The sequence below is a fragment of the Oncorhynchus mykiss genome, chromosome 13 (assembly GCF_057628025.1).
Source record: "Oncorhynchus mykiss isolate SJ-2025 chromosome 13, ASM5762802v1, whole genome shotgun sequence".
Taxonomy (NCBI): Eukaryota; Metazoa; Chordata; class Actinopteri; order Salmoniformes; family Salmonidae; genus Oncorhynchus; species Oncorhynchus mykiss.
The window spans coordinates 51960620-51979298 of NC_143034.1; the positions used below are offsets into that span (position 1 = coordinate 51960620).

General features: G+C 43.3%; 3 protein-coding genes across 5 annotated transcripts; 2 read left to right on the forward strand and 1 right to left on the reverse strand.

Annotated features, from left to right (window-relative positions):
- Positions 1-206: 206 nt before the first annotated feature.
- LOC110486434 (ADP-ribosylation factor-binding protein GGA1) lies at positions 207-7608 on the reverse strand. 2 transcript variants are annotated; one of them, XM_021558036.3, is made up of 17 exons: positions 7314-7608; positions 6646-6730; positions 5978-6053; positions 5737-5835; positions 5524-5647; positions 5318-5418; positions 5091-5171; positions 4606-4743; positions 4390-4471; positions 4168-4281; positions 3887-4030; positions 3718-3791; positions 3354-3544; positions 1569-1774; positions 1310-1479; positions 1115-1194; positions 207-980 (listed from the first exon to the last, which is right to left on the reverse strand). In XM_021558036.3, exons 1-17 carry the CDS (start codon positions 7477-7479, stop codon positions 953-955), a joined length of 1959 nt encoding a protein of 652 aa, XP_021413711.3. In that variant the 5' UTR covers positions 7480-7608; the 3' UTR covers positions 207-952. The 2 variants fall into 2 exon arrangements, with proteins under 2 accessions (XP_021413711.3, XP_021413710.3); XM_021558035.3 differs by having other exon boundaries at positions 1115-1225.
- On the forward strand, positions 7434-14185 carry LOC110486433 (MICAL-like protein 1). Of its 2 annotated transcripts, none has more exons than XM_021558033.3 (15): positions 7434-8257; positions 9049-9097; positions 9236-9377; positions 9487-9581; positions 9745-9869; positions 9977-10560; positions 10743-10785; positions 10877-12008; positions 12324-12425; positions 12520-12646; positions 12786-12876; positions 12999-13072; positions 13210-13324; positions 13433-13476; positions 13639-14185. In XM_021558033.3, the coding sequence occupies exons 1-15, from the start codon at positions 8115-8117 to the stop codon at positions 13758-13760; spliced, it is 2988 nt and encodes a 995-aa protein (XP_021413708.3). In that variant the 5' UTR covers positions 7434-8114; the 3' UTR covers positions 13761-14185. The 2 variants fall into 2 exon arrangements, with proteins under 2 accessions (XP_021413708.3, XP_021413709.3); XM_021558034.3 differs by having other exon boundaries at positions 12327-12425.
- A 414-nt stretch (positions 14186-14599) lies between these two features.
- On the forward strand, positions 14600-17376 carry LOC110486436 (DNA-directed RNA polymerases I, II, and III subunit RPABC2). The gene is made up of 5 exons (XM_021558039.3): positions 14600-14803; positions 15117-15186; positions 15475-15605; positions 16383-16454; positions 16561-17376. Exons 1-5 carry the CDS (start codon positions 14784-14786, stop codon positions 16649-16651), a joined length of 384 nt encoding a protein of 127 aa, XP_021413714.1. The 5' UTR covers positions 14600-14783; the 3' UTR covers positions 16652-17376.
- The last annotated feature ends 1303 nt before the right edge of the window (positions 17377-18679 follow it).

The following is an 18679-nucleotide window of genomic DNA, read 5'->3' on the forward strand; positions in this document are numbered from 1 at the left end:
GAATGAGCTTGGTTAAGATTGTCAGACTCCTACATCTTAATGACAACAGTTTAAACCCCAAGAAAAATAACTTACTACGTTTTCAGTAATGTTCTCTTTGCAAATGTACATAAGTTCCAATATTTACAGAGTTGTATTGGAGATGCCTGGTGGAATGTGCTTGGGAGACTCAAGCCTTTGAGGAAAGAGTGATTCAGCAAGACAACTTGACAGACATTCATCTTTCTTTAAAACAGATTTCTTCCCGGAACAGGTCATCTATGAAGCAGTAAGGAGTAGACATATGCAATGGATCAAAAGAGTAACAGATAAAACCGACAAACCATCCAAATGGACATGATAGTGAAAACAAACCTTAAATAGGCACAAATGGCAGATTAAATAGGACTTAGAATGTCTAATTCTACATGACAAGGATATCAGGCAAACCATTCTCCATGCATTATCATAGTAAGAAACCCTGGGAGCATGGTGGGGTAAACACAACCTCAACAGTAATTCAGCAGGATAGCCTACAGCTGTATAAAAAGAATGAGACAAAGATCAAAAATGAGCCTTCCCCAAAGGGTCCATTGCATGTCTCCCGGAGCATGAAAGTAAACAAATTGTATAAATTCTATGAATGAAGGACAACCTATTTGTTAAAAACAAGACATAGCTGTGACACACGGTCTGCTGTGCAATAGTTCTAGGTACGTTTGAAAGCAGACAAATAAAGTTCTGTAAAGCTGCACAGAGGACAATACTCTAAATCATAAAGCAAACACCCAGTTGAGATGACCGTGCTTAGCCAATCAATAGAAGCATTTTTAAAAAGCAAGGTTTCTGCAGTGTGAGTGAGATGCCACATCTTGTCAATCTGTTGAATGTTACAGATTGCCCCATGTGTCTGAAGGTGGAAACTGGGCTACAACTCCTCTTTCATCATGGTCTTCCTCTCCTAGCGTGAAGGTTAGCTTGTAATGCAACTGCACCTTCTCCTGGAAAAGAAGAGAATTGAGGGTTGCAGAAATCTATTTGGCTTCATAGTTTATAATTACAAGAAAATTTTCATGTAGGGGATGCCACAGAGGTATATAACAGGCCTTCAATGAGTGCCTACACAGTCTAGTACCTTGTGAGGGTTGGCCAGCAGCAGGACCTGTGTGATGGCAGCAGGTGGGAGGATTGGGTTGAAGGCTGGAAGCTCTGTACCTGATGGGGGCTGTATCTTCACTCTCATTGTCTACAACAGAGGTCATGATGTCAACCCTACACTGACAATGGAACTGAAGGTGAAAAAGGCAGATTAAGAGAGAAGAGGTCTTACGTCAGGGACAGAGGGCTGAAAGAGGATGTTGCTGACTGGAACCGGGGCGGAGGAGAGCATGGAGATGATCACCACCAGCACATCAGCAAGAGAGGGCAGAGAGTCACGTGCAAAGTGGAAGAGCACCCGCAAACTGTGTCTATCAAACACCGTCACAGGCAACAGGCTGCCTAGATACAACAAAGAGTTTAAAACACTGTTCAAATGTGATGCACTATTAGCATAGCAAGTAGATAATACAAATATTATAGATACTTACTGGGCTTAATGGACTCAAGCGGCACAAAAACATCTGTCAGGGTCATTTCTATAGGGGGAATGACTGTGTGAACCGGAGAGGTGTCCAACAACCTATCACCGAGGAGAGCCACCGGGTGCTCAGGGGAGAAGGCCGGGATAGGACTTGGATTAGTTCCAGATTTGTTTTGGAGATCTCGTAGAGTAGGTTTGAACGGAGGCTTGTCCCTGAAAATAGATAAAGGTACTACATAAAAGGTTCTGCGTTCTGAGCCCTCTCCTGTACTCCCTGTTCACCCACGACTGCGTGGCCACGCACGCCTCCAACTCAATCATCAAGTTTGCGGACGACACAACAGTGGTAGGCTTGATTACCAACAACGACGAGACGGCCTACAGGGAGGAGGTGAGGGCCCTCGGAGTGTGGTGTCAGGAAAATAACCTCACACTCAACGTCAACAAAACTAAGGAGATGATTGTGGACTTCAGGAAACAGCAGAGGGAACACCCCCCTATCCACATCGATGGAACAGTAGTGGAGAGGGTAGCAAGTTTTAAGTTCCTCGGCATACACATCACAGACAAACTGAATTGGTCCACTCACACAGACAGCATTGTGAAGAAGGCGCAGCAGCGCCTCTTCAACCTCAGGAGGCTGAAGAAATTCGGCTTGTCACCAAAAGCACTCACAAACTTCTACAGATGCACAATCGAGAGCATCCTGGCGGGCTGTATCACCGCCTGGTACGGCAACTGCTCCGCCCTCAACCGTAAGGCTCTCCAGAGGGTAGTGAGGTCTGCACAACGCATCACCGGGGGCAAACTACCTGCCCTCCAGGACACATACACCACCCGATGTCACAGGAAGGCCATAAAGATCATCAAGGACATCAACCACCCGAGCCACTGCCTGTTCACCCCGCTATCATCCAGAAGGCGAGGTCAGTACAGGTGCATCAAAGCTGGGACCGAGAGACTGAAAAACAGCTTCTATCTCAAGGCTATCAGACTGTTAAACAGCCACCACTAACATTGAGTGGCTGCTGCCAACACACAGACACTGACTCAACTCCAGCCACTTTAATAATGGGAATTGATGGGAAATGATGTAAATATATCACTAGCCACTTTAACCAATGCTACCTTATATAATGTTACTCACCCTACATTATTCATCTCATAGGCATACGTATATACTGTACTCTATATCATCGACTGTATCCTTATGTAATACATGTATCACTAGCCACTTTAACTATGCCACTTTGTTTACATACTCATCTCATATGTATATACTGTACTCGATACAATCTACTGTATCTGCCTATGCTGCTCTGTACCATCACTCATTCATATATCCTTATGTACATATTCTTTATCCCCTCACACTGTGTACAAGACAGTAGTTTTGGAATTGTTAGTTAGATTACTTGTTGGTTATTACTGCATTGTCGGAACTAGAAGCACAAGCATTTCGCTACACTCGCATTAACATCTGCTAACCATGTGTATGTGACAAATAAAATTTGATTTGATTTGATTTGTGGGTTGAACAAGGTTGCTGAGTGTCTGTCATGTTATGTTATTATAACAAGTTGGCATGGTCAGCACCTCATGATCCTTCATATATGGTTTTGCTTCTTCATATATTGTTTTGCTTCTACAGCACTTGAAGTGACTTCAAATCGTAATGAATACAGTGGTCCATCAATACTGTACTTAGCAACATAACTGGCAGACTAACACGGATACTTGACACAAACATCACCTGCGGTGTAAAACCATCCCATAGTGAAGGGTTAGTTACCATTTGACCTGCAGGCCCTCTGGAGGTAGGGACTGCTGCAGCAGCTTCTTCCCCAGCAGATCCAACTCATCTAAGGCTGAGCTTCCAGACGTGGCTCCAGTAGAAAGAGGCTGGGTGTAGGGGAGCCGATCTGGACTCAGTAGTACACTAGGCGCTGCTGGGATATCAGTAATATCCACACTGTCGGAAGACTGTTGCAAAGAAAGCGACACCACGTGTAAGACACAGACGGTACACTTGTTGAAGTATAATCATGAACCTGCCTAAGTAATGGTAATCTATCAAGCTAAAAGGGACTCAATGGATTTGGTGTTAACTGAATATTATGCATCATGTCTCACTGTGTGGAGTCCTCAGTTCTCACCTGGAAAGAGTCCCAGGCGGTAGAGTCCTCAGGCTGGGAGGCCGGGTTGGAGGTGTGGGTCCCCTCACTCAAACCTGGGAAAATTAGGCAGTCACCCACAATTAACACACACAACATGGAAGTAGCAGAGGTCCTGGAAGACTTGATGTAATATGCTGTCTGCCCTTACCCAGTGACATTAGCTCATCGTCAAGAAGACTGATGCCCATCTCCTGAGAGGGAGCATTTAGGCTGTCTGTTGGAGTGGGGAATTCTGGGTAGGAAGGAGGTGACGTGTCCAATCCCGATAGATCAAGTAGCGCCACACTACTTCCTGGAAGAGATAAGTGTACAGAGGAAATCTTTAACCCATGCGTGTAATCATATACTCTAGTCCCCTCCTACCAAGGTTGTGTCAAGTGACGCTATCGTCCCTATGGATGCAAGTGTCATTGACCCATTGTTGCTCACCTGTGAGCCTTTGTGTATTAGCTGAGTTGTTCCCGTTCACCACCTCTCCCTTCACCTGCTGCCTGTACAGGTTGATGACCTGAGTCAGGCTGTCGTTGGCCTGGAGGATCTCCGCTGCCAAGCACACACACACTTGTAATATACTGTATATTGTCACCCACATATTCTTCTCCCTCTGTTTACCATACACTTAAACACATTGAGGAGTGTCTGAAACCTCACCCAGAGCCTCATCATTGTCCTCTGTATCACTGGCCAGTCTGAACAATGTGGGTCTCATCTTCTCACAGCGCTGGTACAAGTCCTAAACACACAAGTACACACTATCAAATGTCTGTATCTGCATGCAGTGCTTTGTATACATCATATATAGGTGATGCTGTTATGGCACTGTGGGAGGGGTCTCTGGTCTCTGGCTTGTGTAAAGGTGCCACAGACCTGGATGAGCTCTGCATTGCTCTGTGGGTTGGTGGTCCGGTCATAGTCCTCCAGCAGCTGAGTCAGTAGGCTGACACTCTCATTCACATCCTGGATGGCGTTCACACGCTTGGACAACTTCTCCGCCCGCTTCTGGTCCTGAGACACACACACAGGTCAGGAAGAAGAAACCAGGGAGGGAGGAGGGGGAAGAAAAGTATCCTTTGTCCCTAAATTAAAGGAGTCGTGAAAGCACTGAATGATTCTGACAAGGAGACCACCCCTCAGGGCAGAGCGCCCACTTTCTCACTCAGTCCCCTTACATGACTAGAAGAGTACTAAAGCACTTGGGCATTCACTTTCTCTCCCATACTAACACACACACAGACCAGATAATACAGTTCACACTGTCCGATGTGATGTACATCTCCGTATTACTGTAATGAAACAGCCTATAGATCTAAATTATTCATACATTTAGGCGAGCTTGAGAAAAGAGACTGTACCTCCTGCACCATTTCCTGGATCAGTTTGTTGGCTGCTTTCAGGTCCTCAGGGTGAGTGCTGTTCAACAGGCGAGTCAGTGTCTACCAAGACACCAGGGAGGAGGAAGAATTTAAAGTTAGGGGGAGGGGTAGTAAATGGAGTGGAGAATGCATGGTGAATCACATTTGTAATGCAAAATTTGGAGAGAAAAAAAGTTATACATTTTTTTTGTTTAACAATACCTTACCTTTGACTTCTCCTCATCCTCAAATATGGCATTTTTTGGTCTGGGAGGTGGAAGCAGGAGGAGTTTGTCAGCTGGAAGAACTGGGTCCTGTTTGACAATGCCTGGATAAAAAACAACACAAACCAAGGTAAACATAACATTAACAACAACTGTTCGTCCATCACCATCATAGCTACACTGCAGTCACTAAGTATAGAGCAGCTCACCCTGTTTTTTAAGCATCTGGTAGGCATCAGCAATCTTTGCCTCGTCAGGCAGCCCCAGTGTCCAACTATAGATGAGCTCCAACACCTTCTTCTTCACTGGCTCTGGAGCCCGGGTGCCGAGGTACTGAGGGAGAGAGCAGGAGCATGCTGAGTGAGAGCTTATCCAATTTTAACAGACTTGCTCAGTGAAAGGCACAGAGAGACAATCATTACCTTTGGAGAGACCACTTTGATGAGCTCATTGAGGAAGCGAAACTTGCCCACCTCACTGTGGAACCTTTCCCCACAGCTCTTCATGCAAGTCTCCAGCACCTGGTTGTACACACATCACAAGTGAGTCACACAATTAGTTTCTTCAATATGAATGTAGGCACACACACACACACTACACAGAAGGCTGTCAATTGGATTGGCTCTGATTCATGTTACAACACACTGCCATCACTCAACTCACCACGAGTGTCTGCATGGCCTCCCACTCCTGAGGTGATTGGATCTTGTGAGCCAGTAGCCTGGTGGCCAGCTGGGGTCTGAAATGGAAAATAAAGAGTTTGATGTGGCTGAAGTTGGCAGCAGATCTATCTACCATTGACTATTGTATGACATGCAATTTTACATCTCCTTCTACTCTAGACAACACATTGACACAGATGTCAGCACAGGGTCAGTGTCAGAAATCTTAAAGGTGGAATATGAAGAAATCGCTCTGCCATTTCCTGGTTGCAAAAATTCTAAGTTTACCTAACTTCAGTTTAGGTGGCAAAACAATCGATGTATAGTGTAGAGAATCATTATACCATCTAAACATCTATGAAATATATTTTCAAGAACTACAAATATTGTATATTGTATGAAGCTGGTGTACAAAACCAAAAGTAAGATGCAAAAAAAATTAGGAATGGGGCGCATAGAAATAGCACACACAGAACAAATCTACCACTTCTTAGATTTGCTTTCAATGAGAATGACAGATCTATATCTCACATTCCTATGTGCATTTGGAGATAGCCCAAAAAGTTCCATATTGCAGCTTTAAGTAACAAACATGTACTCAGTACAGCTACTCCTGGGAGGTGAAAACATAGTGTTAAGATGTGTACATGTTATGAGACACTGACATACCCCTCCAAATCATTGTTGAGCTGGTCACAGAAGGCCTGGATGCTGTCCCAATCTGTGTCTCTGTTCAGTGGGTTTGTGGCCTTGTCTAATGGGAGAATTAAGGAAATTGGGGGAAGGGGAAATTAAGGTTAATCTGAATATTTTTCGATAGTGACACATTTCCATGTTTATTTCAGGGAACTGTCAAACATGGAGATGAACATCAATCAACTATGTTGCAGAACTGTTTTAAAAACAGATAATAGCAAGTACTTTAGCTTTCCAGCAGTACTTTGGACACGACTTTGCAAGGGACTCCAACTCCAGTTCTCCCACTGACCGAGTGAGCTAGGCTTCCTGCATTTGACAGCACACTGTCACATAGCTAAGCGTATAGTCACTGGCAGGATATGAATTCACGATAGGTGGCTTGCTGGTTCCCGTATCTAGCAAGAGTTAGATGCATTCTCTCTAGTCTAGATGGTTCTGGGAATCTATCTGGCTAGCTAGTTAGCTTTACAGCTGGCTAGCTTGCTGTTTATGAGAGGTCTAACGTTACAGTCCCTCTCAGTTTGCACCTTGATTTTGCTTAAACTGTCATCTCGGTCAACTGCAACACGGTTGTTTTTCCAAGGATGCATGCTCCAATAGCTCTCCATACAACCTAAATAACTTTTTAAAAGACTTACTGATACGTGCCTCCAAACTGTCCGTGTCAGGCGACGCCGCCATCACTACCGGAATTCTCTTTACCATGAACGTATCTCGCGAGGAACAACTTTGAGAGCTCCCCTTCTCACCTCCCCGACAGTGATGGGTGGATGATGGACACGATGGCAGCTGGCACTGGCGCATAGAATATAAAACACAGAAAAAAGGTTATCATACTTTCTAATGAACCTTCTCGATCATACTGTAGTTGTTTATTGCAAACCTGTGCAGACAGTGCAAGCAGTTTCAGATTTCTACCGGTTTTCTCTACCCTCTAGCGGCACAAAGGTGTACTGCTGTACATGTGTGTAGTCAGTACAGTTACCGTGTGGTACAGTAACGGATTTGTTTTGGTGTTTATTCTGTGTGATCAACTCTTCGGGGTAGTACATTAATCTCGGAAAGCCAAGATCGCTAAACAACGTAATACATTTATGAAAATGTAACCCAAAAGTGATTCGAACGAAAAAAAATACCTGAGTGAAGAGATTTATTGTTGTGTCAACATTTTACAGCAAATCAACCCGCGAAAGTGGACGTTGCTCGCTATTTTCTACTTCAAGGATCTACTTCGCTGAGATTAGAGACTTTTGGGGAACAACACATTGGAAGCAAGTTACAGTGAAGTCTCATAAGTTTTGGACTTGGTCGACAAAATATAGCCATGCTAACGTAGCTAGTGAGTGTGCTAAACAGGGTTGAATATCCAGGATCTGACAGGTTGAGGTTGAAGTGGTTGTTGACTTTCTCAATTTAACATGGGAGAATGAAATTCTATCATGGGTTCATTGAAAGCTTTACAAGAATGGTGTCGCATCAAATGCGAAAATTACCCCAATGTGGAGATAAGGAACATGTCTTCTTCATTCAGAGATGGATTGGCGTTTTGTGCCATTATCCACAAACACCGACCTGATTTGATGTAAGTATATAAAATAAATTAGAATAAGAATGTGAACTCCCCTGTGAGCTTCCCCATCCTCTTTACTACTGTGGGCCAACACTGGCACCCAGTCTCCCACAGCCCCAGTCAGTGTATTGTATGTGAGTACATTGTTGACAGTAGGCCTATAGGACTCAGTTCCTGCCTGTCTTTAGGCTGATCCAGAGCGGCTGGCAAACTAATCTGTGGCTGTAGCAGGGACCTGAATCCTGTCACAGTGAATTTGTCTGGCCTGATACACAGAACCACAGCATGGCCTAAGCTCCAAGTTAACTCTCCTTAATCTTCCTCTATCCTTTCCTCTCCCCCCTCCATTCTTTAATGGAAACGTCTCTAATGTTAAACATGTAAAGTGTGGTGTGCCGCAGGGCAGCTCTCTTGGCCCTCTACTTTTTTATATTTTTACTAATGACCTGTCACTGGCATTAAACAAAGTCTGTGTGTCTATGTATGGGGATGCGATACCATGCGTCAGCAACCGCAGATAGTGAAATCGCTGGAACGCTGAACAGAGATTTGCAGTCAGTTTTAGAAGGGTTGACCAGTAATAAACTAGTCCTGAACATCTCTAAAACTAAGAGCATTGTATCTGGTACCAATTACTCCATAAATTCTAGACCTCAGCTGAATCTGATAATGATTAATGTGGTTGTTGAGCAAGTTGAGGGGACTCAATTACTTGGTGTTACCTTGGATTGTAAACGGTCATGGTCAAAACATATTGATTCCCATCATTTGTATCACATAGTACTATTCTGCTTTTTCTCCAGAGACTTCAACTCCCTCTCCAAAGATAACATTTATGAAAACAACCATCTGGTGAGTTTTACGTAATTCTGTTTTACCAGCAAGCATGCATAACTGTCTCAATGCATGTTTATGTTCATACATTGCACTACATCTGTTTATATTGTCCTATCTGTCTGGCATTTCATTATTGATCCCCTCTCCTACCAGGCATTTGAGGTTGCACAGTCAAAGCTGGGAATCCCTGCATTGCTGGATGCTAAGGACATGGTGTCCACAGAGGTGCCAGACCGGCTAAGTGTCATCACTTACCTCTCCCATTACCACCACTGCTTCAACAAGAAGTCTCATGGTGTGTGGCTAAATTGTGTCATAGTCAAATTGGGAAAACAGCACATGGTTGGTTCCACCTGTGTTTGTCAAATATGTGTGTATTCAAAGTGTTCATTTTTACTAAGCAGCCGGTCCAGCCAGTTTGAAGACGCCATATGTCGCAGAGTGCTCCAGTCACTCCCAGACACAACCTGACTCTCTTGGAGGTTTGCAGCCCGCCAAGGTAATGTAATAAAGTTGTTATGAAGCCATTTTTATTTGAATTTTTTATTACTTAATCTCAACTCTGTGCACAAAGTTATTTATCTCAATCTCCTCTTTCTTCCCAAATTCTCACATTTCTTCCTCTTTACTGTTGCCATTGGCTGACCTCCCCTGCTCAACAGTCAAGGACAGAGGAGCGATCCAACAGTGGCAGGCCATGCAGCGTTTGTGCCTCCTGCATGAAGCACGTCCACCTGGTGCAGAGACATCTCACTGAGGGGAAACTCTACCACCGCAGCTGCTTCAGGTAACACTACTGCTCAGAAGGCAACGCTAGTTTATCCTTATCTGCAGACAGTGAAATATAATCTGTGATTTGTGTCCCTCTCATGTTATCCTGTGTTTCTCTTTCAGATGCAGTGTGTGCAGCAGCACTCTCTTACCAGGGTCTTACAAAGAGGGGAGTGCAGTTGGCTCCTTGGTCTGCACCCACCACTTGACAGCCAGTCAAAATGCCCACCCCGACTACAGTAAACAAACTGGATCAATAGAGAATCTGCCCAAATTTGATGAGCAGGGTGGATTAACAGACAACCCCGATCTCTCTCATTTTATTGGAAAAACAGACTCAGATGAGACAGTTATTTTTGGAAGAGGAAGGACAGAGACGGAGGGAGGTGAGAGAAAGACAAGGCATGACACACTCAAGAAGCCAATGCCACCCCGTCCTCCAAAGCCCACTGTAGAAGAGGGAAAGCTTGAAGAAGCAGGGACACGGCCCATTCAAACAACCAGAACACTAGAGGGAAAGCTTGAAGAAGCAGGGACACGGCCCATTCAAACAACCAGAACACTCATTGTAACACCAGACAGCGATTCGGCTTCTGCAAGCCCTGGACGGCCAGTTCCTGCACCCAGGCGGGTGTTAGACTCCACCCCTCCTCGTCCTGCACCTAGAACCCGTCCACCTAAAACCATGGACAGCCCCCTTGTTTCTAGTGAGTAAGACTAACTACCGACTCCAGCTTCTCGATTCTGACCTCACTTTACGACTGTATGAAGAGTATGTCCTTGTTATCAGAATATTTCAGTACACTCAATTCTGTGTAGACATCCCATCTTCTCCTCATTTCAAACATATCCACGAAATGTTTCACTATCCATCTCCCTCTCTCTGCAGGTTACCCAGTTGATAATAAAACCTTACCCAATCCTTCTCGCAGGTAAGTTTGTTCATCAGACATAACACATGATGTAACTTTGAGTAGAATTGTCCAATTAATGCCTATTTGTTTATTTCACTTTTGACATCAGGTTTGGCCAACCCAGTGGGCCCCGTAAACCCAAAGACCCACCGTGGCTGGAGCTTGTCCAGCCAGGGCCCTGGCCAAAGCTTCCCCCTGCCCCGCCCCCTAGTATGCCCAAGCCCCCACGCTCAGGCTCTATACCCTCCCTCAGAGGGAGTTGGTACAGAGCGAGAGAACCCCCTCCCAACCCCTTTGGGGAGTTTGAGGATGAGGAGGCTGATGATGATTACACTGGGGAAGAGAACACAATGAGTGGTGCTGAAGGCCAAGCACAGCCCTCAATGGTAACCAGCCAGACATGGTGTGGTACCAGTCAGTTAGCTGAAGCAGCCAGCTCACATTGCCAAGCTCATTTAGAGGACACATCCAGAGAAGTTGACAAGTCTAGTATTGCTGGAGCGGATGACGCAGTAAATTTACCTGAAATTGCTAATGCACCAGAGAAAGAAAGTTTAGCTGAAGCAGGATGCTCACTTCCTGTATCTAATTTAGCTGAAGAACCTTGTTCAATTGGTATATCTGAGTCAGCTGATGTTGGTGGGATAGCTAACATGGCTGAAACAGCTGGCGCACTTGATGTATGTAATTTAGCAGATGTTGGAGTTGGAAAATCAACCAACTTGTCCAAAGCAGCTAGTTCACTTGGTTTGTCTGATTTGACTGAAGCTAAAACCACAAGTTCATCTTACTTGGCTGAGGCTGCTAGTTCCCTTGATGTATCTAATCTGTCTGAAGTAGCCAGATCACTTGGTGTATCTAGTCTAGCTGGAGCTAGTGGGTTCGGAGGTTTAGTTGGAGCAGTTAGTGCACCTAACATATCTAATTTAACTGAAGAAGCTAGTTCATATGGTGTTTCTGATGCTTCTGTCGGTTCACTTAGTGTGTCTAATTTAGCTGGAGCTGATAGCATATGCAGTGTAACTGGAGCACCAAAGGCTCTTGGCAAATCAGATATAGCCCAGAGCCTCTCTTTGCCCAAAAGTGTGTCTGTGCCCGCAATCTGTACTCAAAGTCACCCCCCACCAACCTTGTCAACCAATGGAGCAGCAGCCAGTCCCTCCCTGCTCAGACCCCCATCGCTCCCTAGTGTGTCTGAAGTGAGGGACTCTGGCCAGGTGCCCACCCCCTCTTACAGTAAGGTACGGTATAATGCTGCTCTTTAGTCTCCACTGATATCTATGTCACAGCTCAACCTGCCCAAAATACAGAACATATGGGCTTGTATTACACAACACATAAGTATTATGCAAAGATATCAGGTTAAGTGAGTTTCAGACTGAAACTATTTTCCAATATGTTTAACATAAAAGACAACATGTTTTTCTAATATTCCTGCATAACAACATCGTCCCTATACTGTAGGTTATAGCCTACTCGAGATAGCTGCTTGGACTGTGTGTGCTTGAATATTACAATTATGGATTTCACAGAAATGTGAAATGTCTCCAATTTAGCAGGTGTGCAAGGAGAACCCTTTCAATCGTAAAGTCTCCCCCTTTGAATTCCCCAAATCCAAGCCTGCCCCTGGACATGGCTTCCCCCTCATCAAGAGGAAGGTGAGAGGATATCTCAGTGTAATGGAATTAACCCATTATCCAGTGTTTTCTCCAAATCAGAACAGTCCCCTAGTACACATGCATGTCTCCTCAGGTGCAGACAGACAACTATGCCCCAGTGGAGGAGCTGCAGGGGGAGCTGGGGGAGCTGGAGAAACGAATGGACAGGCTGGAGCTGAGAGGGGTGGAGATGGAGAGAAGCTTGAGAGACTGCCAGAATGGTGAGTGTCTGTAGTTGTACGTGTCTGTGGTGTGCTTATTATTAACATCCAAATAATTATTCCGGTTATCATATAAATTGTTATTGTGAGAGATTAATTGTTATTGATCAGACTAGTGTCATCCACCTGTTTGTTTCAGACCAGGAAGAGGAGGACATGTTGGTGGACTGGTTCACTCTAATACATGAGAAACACATGCTTGTGCGCAGAGACGCAGAGCTGGTATACATGTAAGTGCACTGACCTGAAATGATATCAAAGCAAGACAGCGCCTCCATAACACCTTTATTATCTCTGCTTATTTTATCATTCCCAACATATGGACCTGATGTATTTGTATGTGCACTCCAAGGGCCAAGCAACAGAATTTAGAGGAGAGACAGGCAGACGTGGAATATGAACTGAGATGTCTCCTCAACAAACCAGGTGAGTGGCCAGTCTTCACACGACCCTCTCTCCAGTATCTACTACTCCTCAGCAATTATCAGTCTGCTATTACGTGTTGTTATTTGACTAATCTAATTGTTTGTCTGTCATCTCCTCCTCAATCATCATCCACCCAGAGTGTAAGTGGAGTAAGGATGACCGTTATAGGGACCAGCAGTTGATGGAGGAGCTTGTCACCATCATTGAACAGAGGAACCATATCATCAACAGCTTGGATCAGGACAGGCAAAGGTGCATGAAAAACTCATAGATGAATACCAAGGGCCGTTGATTCAGACAAATTTCATAAAGCAGATATGATGCTCTTGCTCATACCTACCAATGGTTTGTCTTTTTCAGGGAAGAAGAAGAAGATGCTCTTTTTTCCATGATCAAGAAGAAAGGTGAGGGGAAAGTATTTTCCTAGAGTGTTTATTTTGTTGTTGTCTTTCCTGTTTTCTCATGTCTGTTCACACTCTCTTTCATTCCTATTCCCTCAATACTACACCTCAGACTCTTTAATTTCTCAGAATTTGATCATGGTATCACTATTTCTCCCTCCTCAGATTTAAGAAAAGAGTCTGGGAAAGACCTGAAGACGTTAAGAGCAAAGTTCAAGTCCATGAAGATGCTGAAGATGCTGAGTCATAAAGATTCTAAGAGCAAAGGCTCTCTAAAGAAGAACTGAGTTGGACTCGGGCTCACCCTGTAAGGAAGGAACAAATAGGTCTATATTTGTTAACAAATACACATTGAGCCACAATGGAATGTCTCATAATTGTACAAAGAAATGAATGAAGATTACGGGTAAGAGATGGAGACTCTTGGACTGTGGATGAGAGTGGATAAGAATTAAGAGAAGCCTCTGATGCAGAGGATATGAATTTTCTTCCCAAGTGAAAAAAACTATCCCCATTACACCTCCCCATTACACTGCACTTTTTGTACAAGATGTGATTGCTCCTGTAATCCGTAAAGCCTTAGTCAGCCTAAAATGAATTGCTGCAAAGAATCATTCACTAATGGGATGAAAAATAACTCCTTTAAACATTTAGTTTTGCAGTTCAACTTTGTTAAATTTTATTTAATAAAACATTGTACTTTGTATGAACAGAATGCATTTGTATGATCATAATATTTTGATAATGTTTCGATTTTAAATGTCATTAATGTTTTTTTGTTTTTTTTAAATGTACCTCATACCTCACATGCCTAATGTATATTTCAAAAAAAATTGTACAGGCTAATCAGGGTATTTGCTACTCCAGATTGTGGCGATGCTTTCCATTGCCTGTACATTCTGATTTATTGGGCAAGTTCTTTGTGAGATTGAGATTCACACTGTATTCAGATCTTTGTTATTTATGTCTCACCAATGTGGGAATTAACCACTTCTTGATGATAGGTATTTTATCATGCTCAAAACTACATTATACGATCTAAAAATACATGTTTAGTTAGTATAATACATTTGGAAAAATAATATTTTTGTATCTATATATATATATTTTTTAATATCTCGTTCATGTGTTGAGTCGCTTTGCGGAACCATATATTATGGTGCAGTTGTTAGTCTATCAATCAAATCGACGCACCACGCAACCGGAAGTCGGTTAAACGGATTATATCTAGCTGTTAACAACAGCGTTTTGAAGTTCGCTATCTTTGTTTTTGAAAACACTCGTTTTTTACCAAACTAAAGTAAGGGAACATGTCCGACAACGAAGGAGAGTAAGTAAATAGGATATTGTTACCTAAAAAAAAATGAAGTACAACAATGTGTGTCGCATGTCTTTTTAGACTCGAGGTGGGGACCTTCCATGTTCCCCCAGTGATTTTTAGCTCAACGTTGTGACCTTTCATGTTCTCACTGGGAGAAAATGAAATTCCTGTGTGAACATGAAATTACTGGGAGAACATGAAAGGTTCCCACGTTGAGAGACTATAAAGACATACGACACACAGATTGGTTAAGAGCAACACTCCACTGTTCACCTTTTAGTGTATTATTCTTTACACTTTACTTCTCTTGTTACCTCTGCAGTTTTGATGATGGAGACTTTGATGACGCTGAAGAGGATGAGGGATTGGATGACCTGGAAAACGTTGAAGATGTGAGTTTTCCACCTATTTGTTCTTACTTGTTAGCAAGGTATTAACTCTTAATGTTATCTAAAGTAAGCCTCATTGTATCTGGACAGATGTATAGTGTTTTAGTAATCTCTTGTGATCTGTCATATTTGTCTGATGCATTTTATTTCACTACAATCAATCCATTACTGTCTATCACCTATTCAATGTTCAACAATTTCATCACCAATTCAAACTCAATTTATAGAAATTCTCCCACCTGCTTCCTCTTTGCTCTCTCTGTCTTTTTTGTTGTCCTGACCTGTTACTAGGAGGACCAAGAGAATGTGAAGATCCTGCCTGCAGGGGAGGGGTCACAGGCTAACCAGAAGAGGATCACAACCCAATACATGACCAAATATGAAAGGGCCAGGGTGCTGGGGACACGTGCCCTGCAGATAGCGTGAGTACACCTCAGCAGTGTTGCAATACGCTAGGGAAGTGATACTCCCGCATCTTTTCAGAAATGTCTTTCTGCCCTTGAGTCCCTGTGAATATGGTCTATTAAAAAGAGCCCATGTCAAGCCTCTTAGCTGAGAGCTAGTAACCATCTATGGGTTTCTCAAATGAGATTTTCGGAAGTTAATTATAATACGATACAGAGATGCGCTTTATCGCCTACATGGCTGTAATGCATATGTATGAGTCCACCCATGTCTTGCCTTTACTCAAGACAATAATTTGTCTAAAGGTGAATATCAACATAGAAAAAGAGAAACTAGGACTCAACTAGCTAAAAAGACAACCATAATACACATGACAACTGACTGCATTCTAAAAGATCAAATATGAAGATAAAGCTAGCTGTTTTGGTAAAGAATTACAACAAAACATTCCAAAGCCAACGTGAATCACATTACACCGTAATGTTTGAAGGAGCTCAGTGTCTACAGCATGTCTGACAAGATGTACAACAAAGGGAAGAAATGACAGCAGTGGAGACGGAACATAAATTTCCTCCCAGGGGAATGCCGCGTTCCCAGCATATTACAACAGATGTTTATTTTTGCCACTAGTACAGGTACCACTCACCTTGTGCTCTTGCCATATTCTCTACCTCAGGTGTCAACTGTTGGTTTAGTTGGTGACAAGTAACCTGCTGAGTATGTGCAGGAATGTATAGTCTGATATCTCTGTCATGTTGTCTCTGTCACTATTCATAACTTTCTCTGTGATATAGCATGTGTGCCCCAGTCATGGTGGAGCTGGAGGGAGAGACAGACCCTCTGCAAATTGCCATGAAAGAGCTAAAGTAAGCTATGCTTAATCTCAGTTTTTTTCTAGTTTATGGTGGAAGTGTGATACTTGGAGAGTGCCTGTTACTCTTCAGTATATGATTGAGTGTGTGACCGTTACAGGTGCAGGAAGATCCCCATCATCATCCGGCGGTACCTTCCTGATGGCAGTTATGAAGATTGGGGCTGCGACGAGCTCATCATCACAGACTGAGCCAGACCAAACAGGACTGGCAGAGGCAGGGCCATACCACCTCGCAACCCACTAGGCTGGTGTGAGTGCAAGCTTTTGTTCCAGCAAAGCATTAACACACCTTATTCAACTAATCAGGGTCTATTTAAGACTATGAATAATTGATTAGTCAAATCTTGTGTGGTACTGCGTGGCTGGAACAAAAGCCTGCATACATACTGGTCCTTTGCTATAACATCACCTACCCCTGCACTGGGCCAACCAGCTCTACGGGCAACCTGCAGATTGAAGTCCTAGACTGGGGTGTTAGACTTTTTAAATTTTAGGCCTGTGACCTCTCCCACTGTATCGCCATGAAAGCATTGACGCATATACAATCTATGAAGTGAAAGTAGGGCTTCTAAAAGCTATGTACTTTTATTCCAGCTGTCATTCACAAGGGAGAACTGTAACTCATGTCTACATTTACATTGTGTTAGGTAAAAATTTAATTGTGTTTATGAATAGTTTTATGACGGGGAAGAGCAGTTGCTGTGGAAGAGCTCTTTCTTTTATTGTTGTGATTAAATTCTTTTGTAAGAAAGTACTTTTGTATAATTTTTCTTACCAACACAATTGGCTTTTTGCATGCATGTGACTTTTTTATAAGATTTAGAGCCAAAAAATATTTGCTTTTTTTTTCCATGCAGAGTTAATTGCAAAACATCTGTAATTAAATATCTGTTACAAATGGTGCAACTCACAAATTGATTTGAGTGAATAACTTGCTGAAACAGTTTCACCTATGCTCTGAGCAAAACGTCTTTAAATAATCCTCCCAAGAACTAAGATTTCTAAGAGCTCTGTGTCATATTTCTTAGATTTCAACATTTGTTTTTCTTGGAGGCTGGCTGAAGTACTGAGTCACACTGACATGACCCAAGCATAATTATAGACTGAAGGAATGTGTGTTGCGCTGGATTTTACTGTATCAGTTGGGTGTCCTTTACCGTACAAAGCTCTTGCACCTAGTTCCTCTGAATTGTACAGATAAAACACCTATCCAACCCAACACCCCAAATCACATGAATATGTTTTCACAACAGAGTCCGTGTTTTGTTTTCTCCAGTTTGAGTTCCACAGTTAAACAGCTCTTTTTAAAAAAAAATATTATTGTGAAAGTTGTACCCATACCTCCCAATGATGGACAGATACTGACATAGCTCTCACCCTCTCACTTGTTCTATCTACATACACTCAAACAGACAAGCACAGTCAGTTCATTGTTTTAGTGGAAATGGGTTGTTACTGAGGCAACGAGCACTAACCAAGGTTGGGAGAGGGGGCTGAAGAGGGACCCTTGCCCAATTAGCAGATTTGGTGTAAAGGGCCATGACACCCCAGTCTAGTTTTACTCTAGTCCTTAGTGGGCTGACATTCTCCTACAGGCCAAAGGAGTAGAAAGAAAGAAAGCTGTTGGAAAGAGAATGAGGGATATGCCCAGGTCAAGCAGGAAGAAAATAGATCTTCTCTGCCTTAGTCAACCATTGCCGTGCAGTTTCTGGCCTGTCACGCTTTTTATAGGAAACCATCCACATTTATTTCTTAGCTATATTTTGTGTGATTTAACAGGTCCACAATGGGGAATGGTATTCGCGGTAACTTTTTGCTTGTTTTTTTGGATCGCAACGAATTTGGAAGACTCCCTGCCTGAGGATGGCATGACATTCCTTTCATATGGGACCCAAGATCTTCACATGACCATTTCCTCAACCACAGAAAAGGGGGCATCGCTAGGGTAGATCCACTCTGATGATGGCGTACGTGCATAATGTCTGTCCTCTGCCCTGGGCCAACACTTACCTAACACCCTCCTTCTGTGTTCTCTTGTCCCCCCATTCACCTCTGCTTGGAAACTTCTGTCCATTTTTATGCCCATTCCATGAAATGACACCATTTGAATCTCCTGCAGCCTCCCTCTTTACCTCCATCATACAAGCATTTTGCCCACATCTCTATCTCTCTCCAGTTTTGGAATGTTTTAATCCCATTACAGTCCCAACCTGAGCA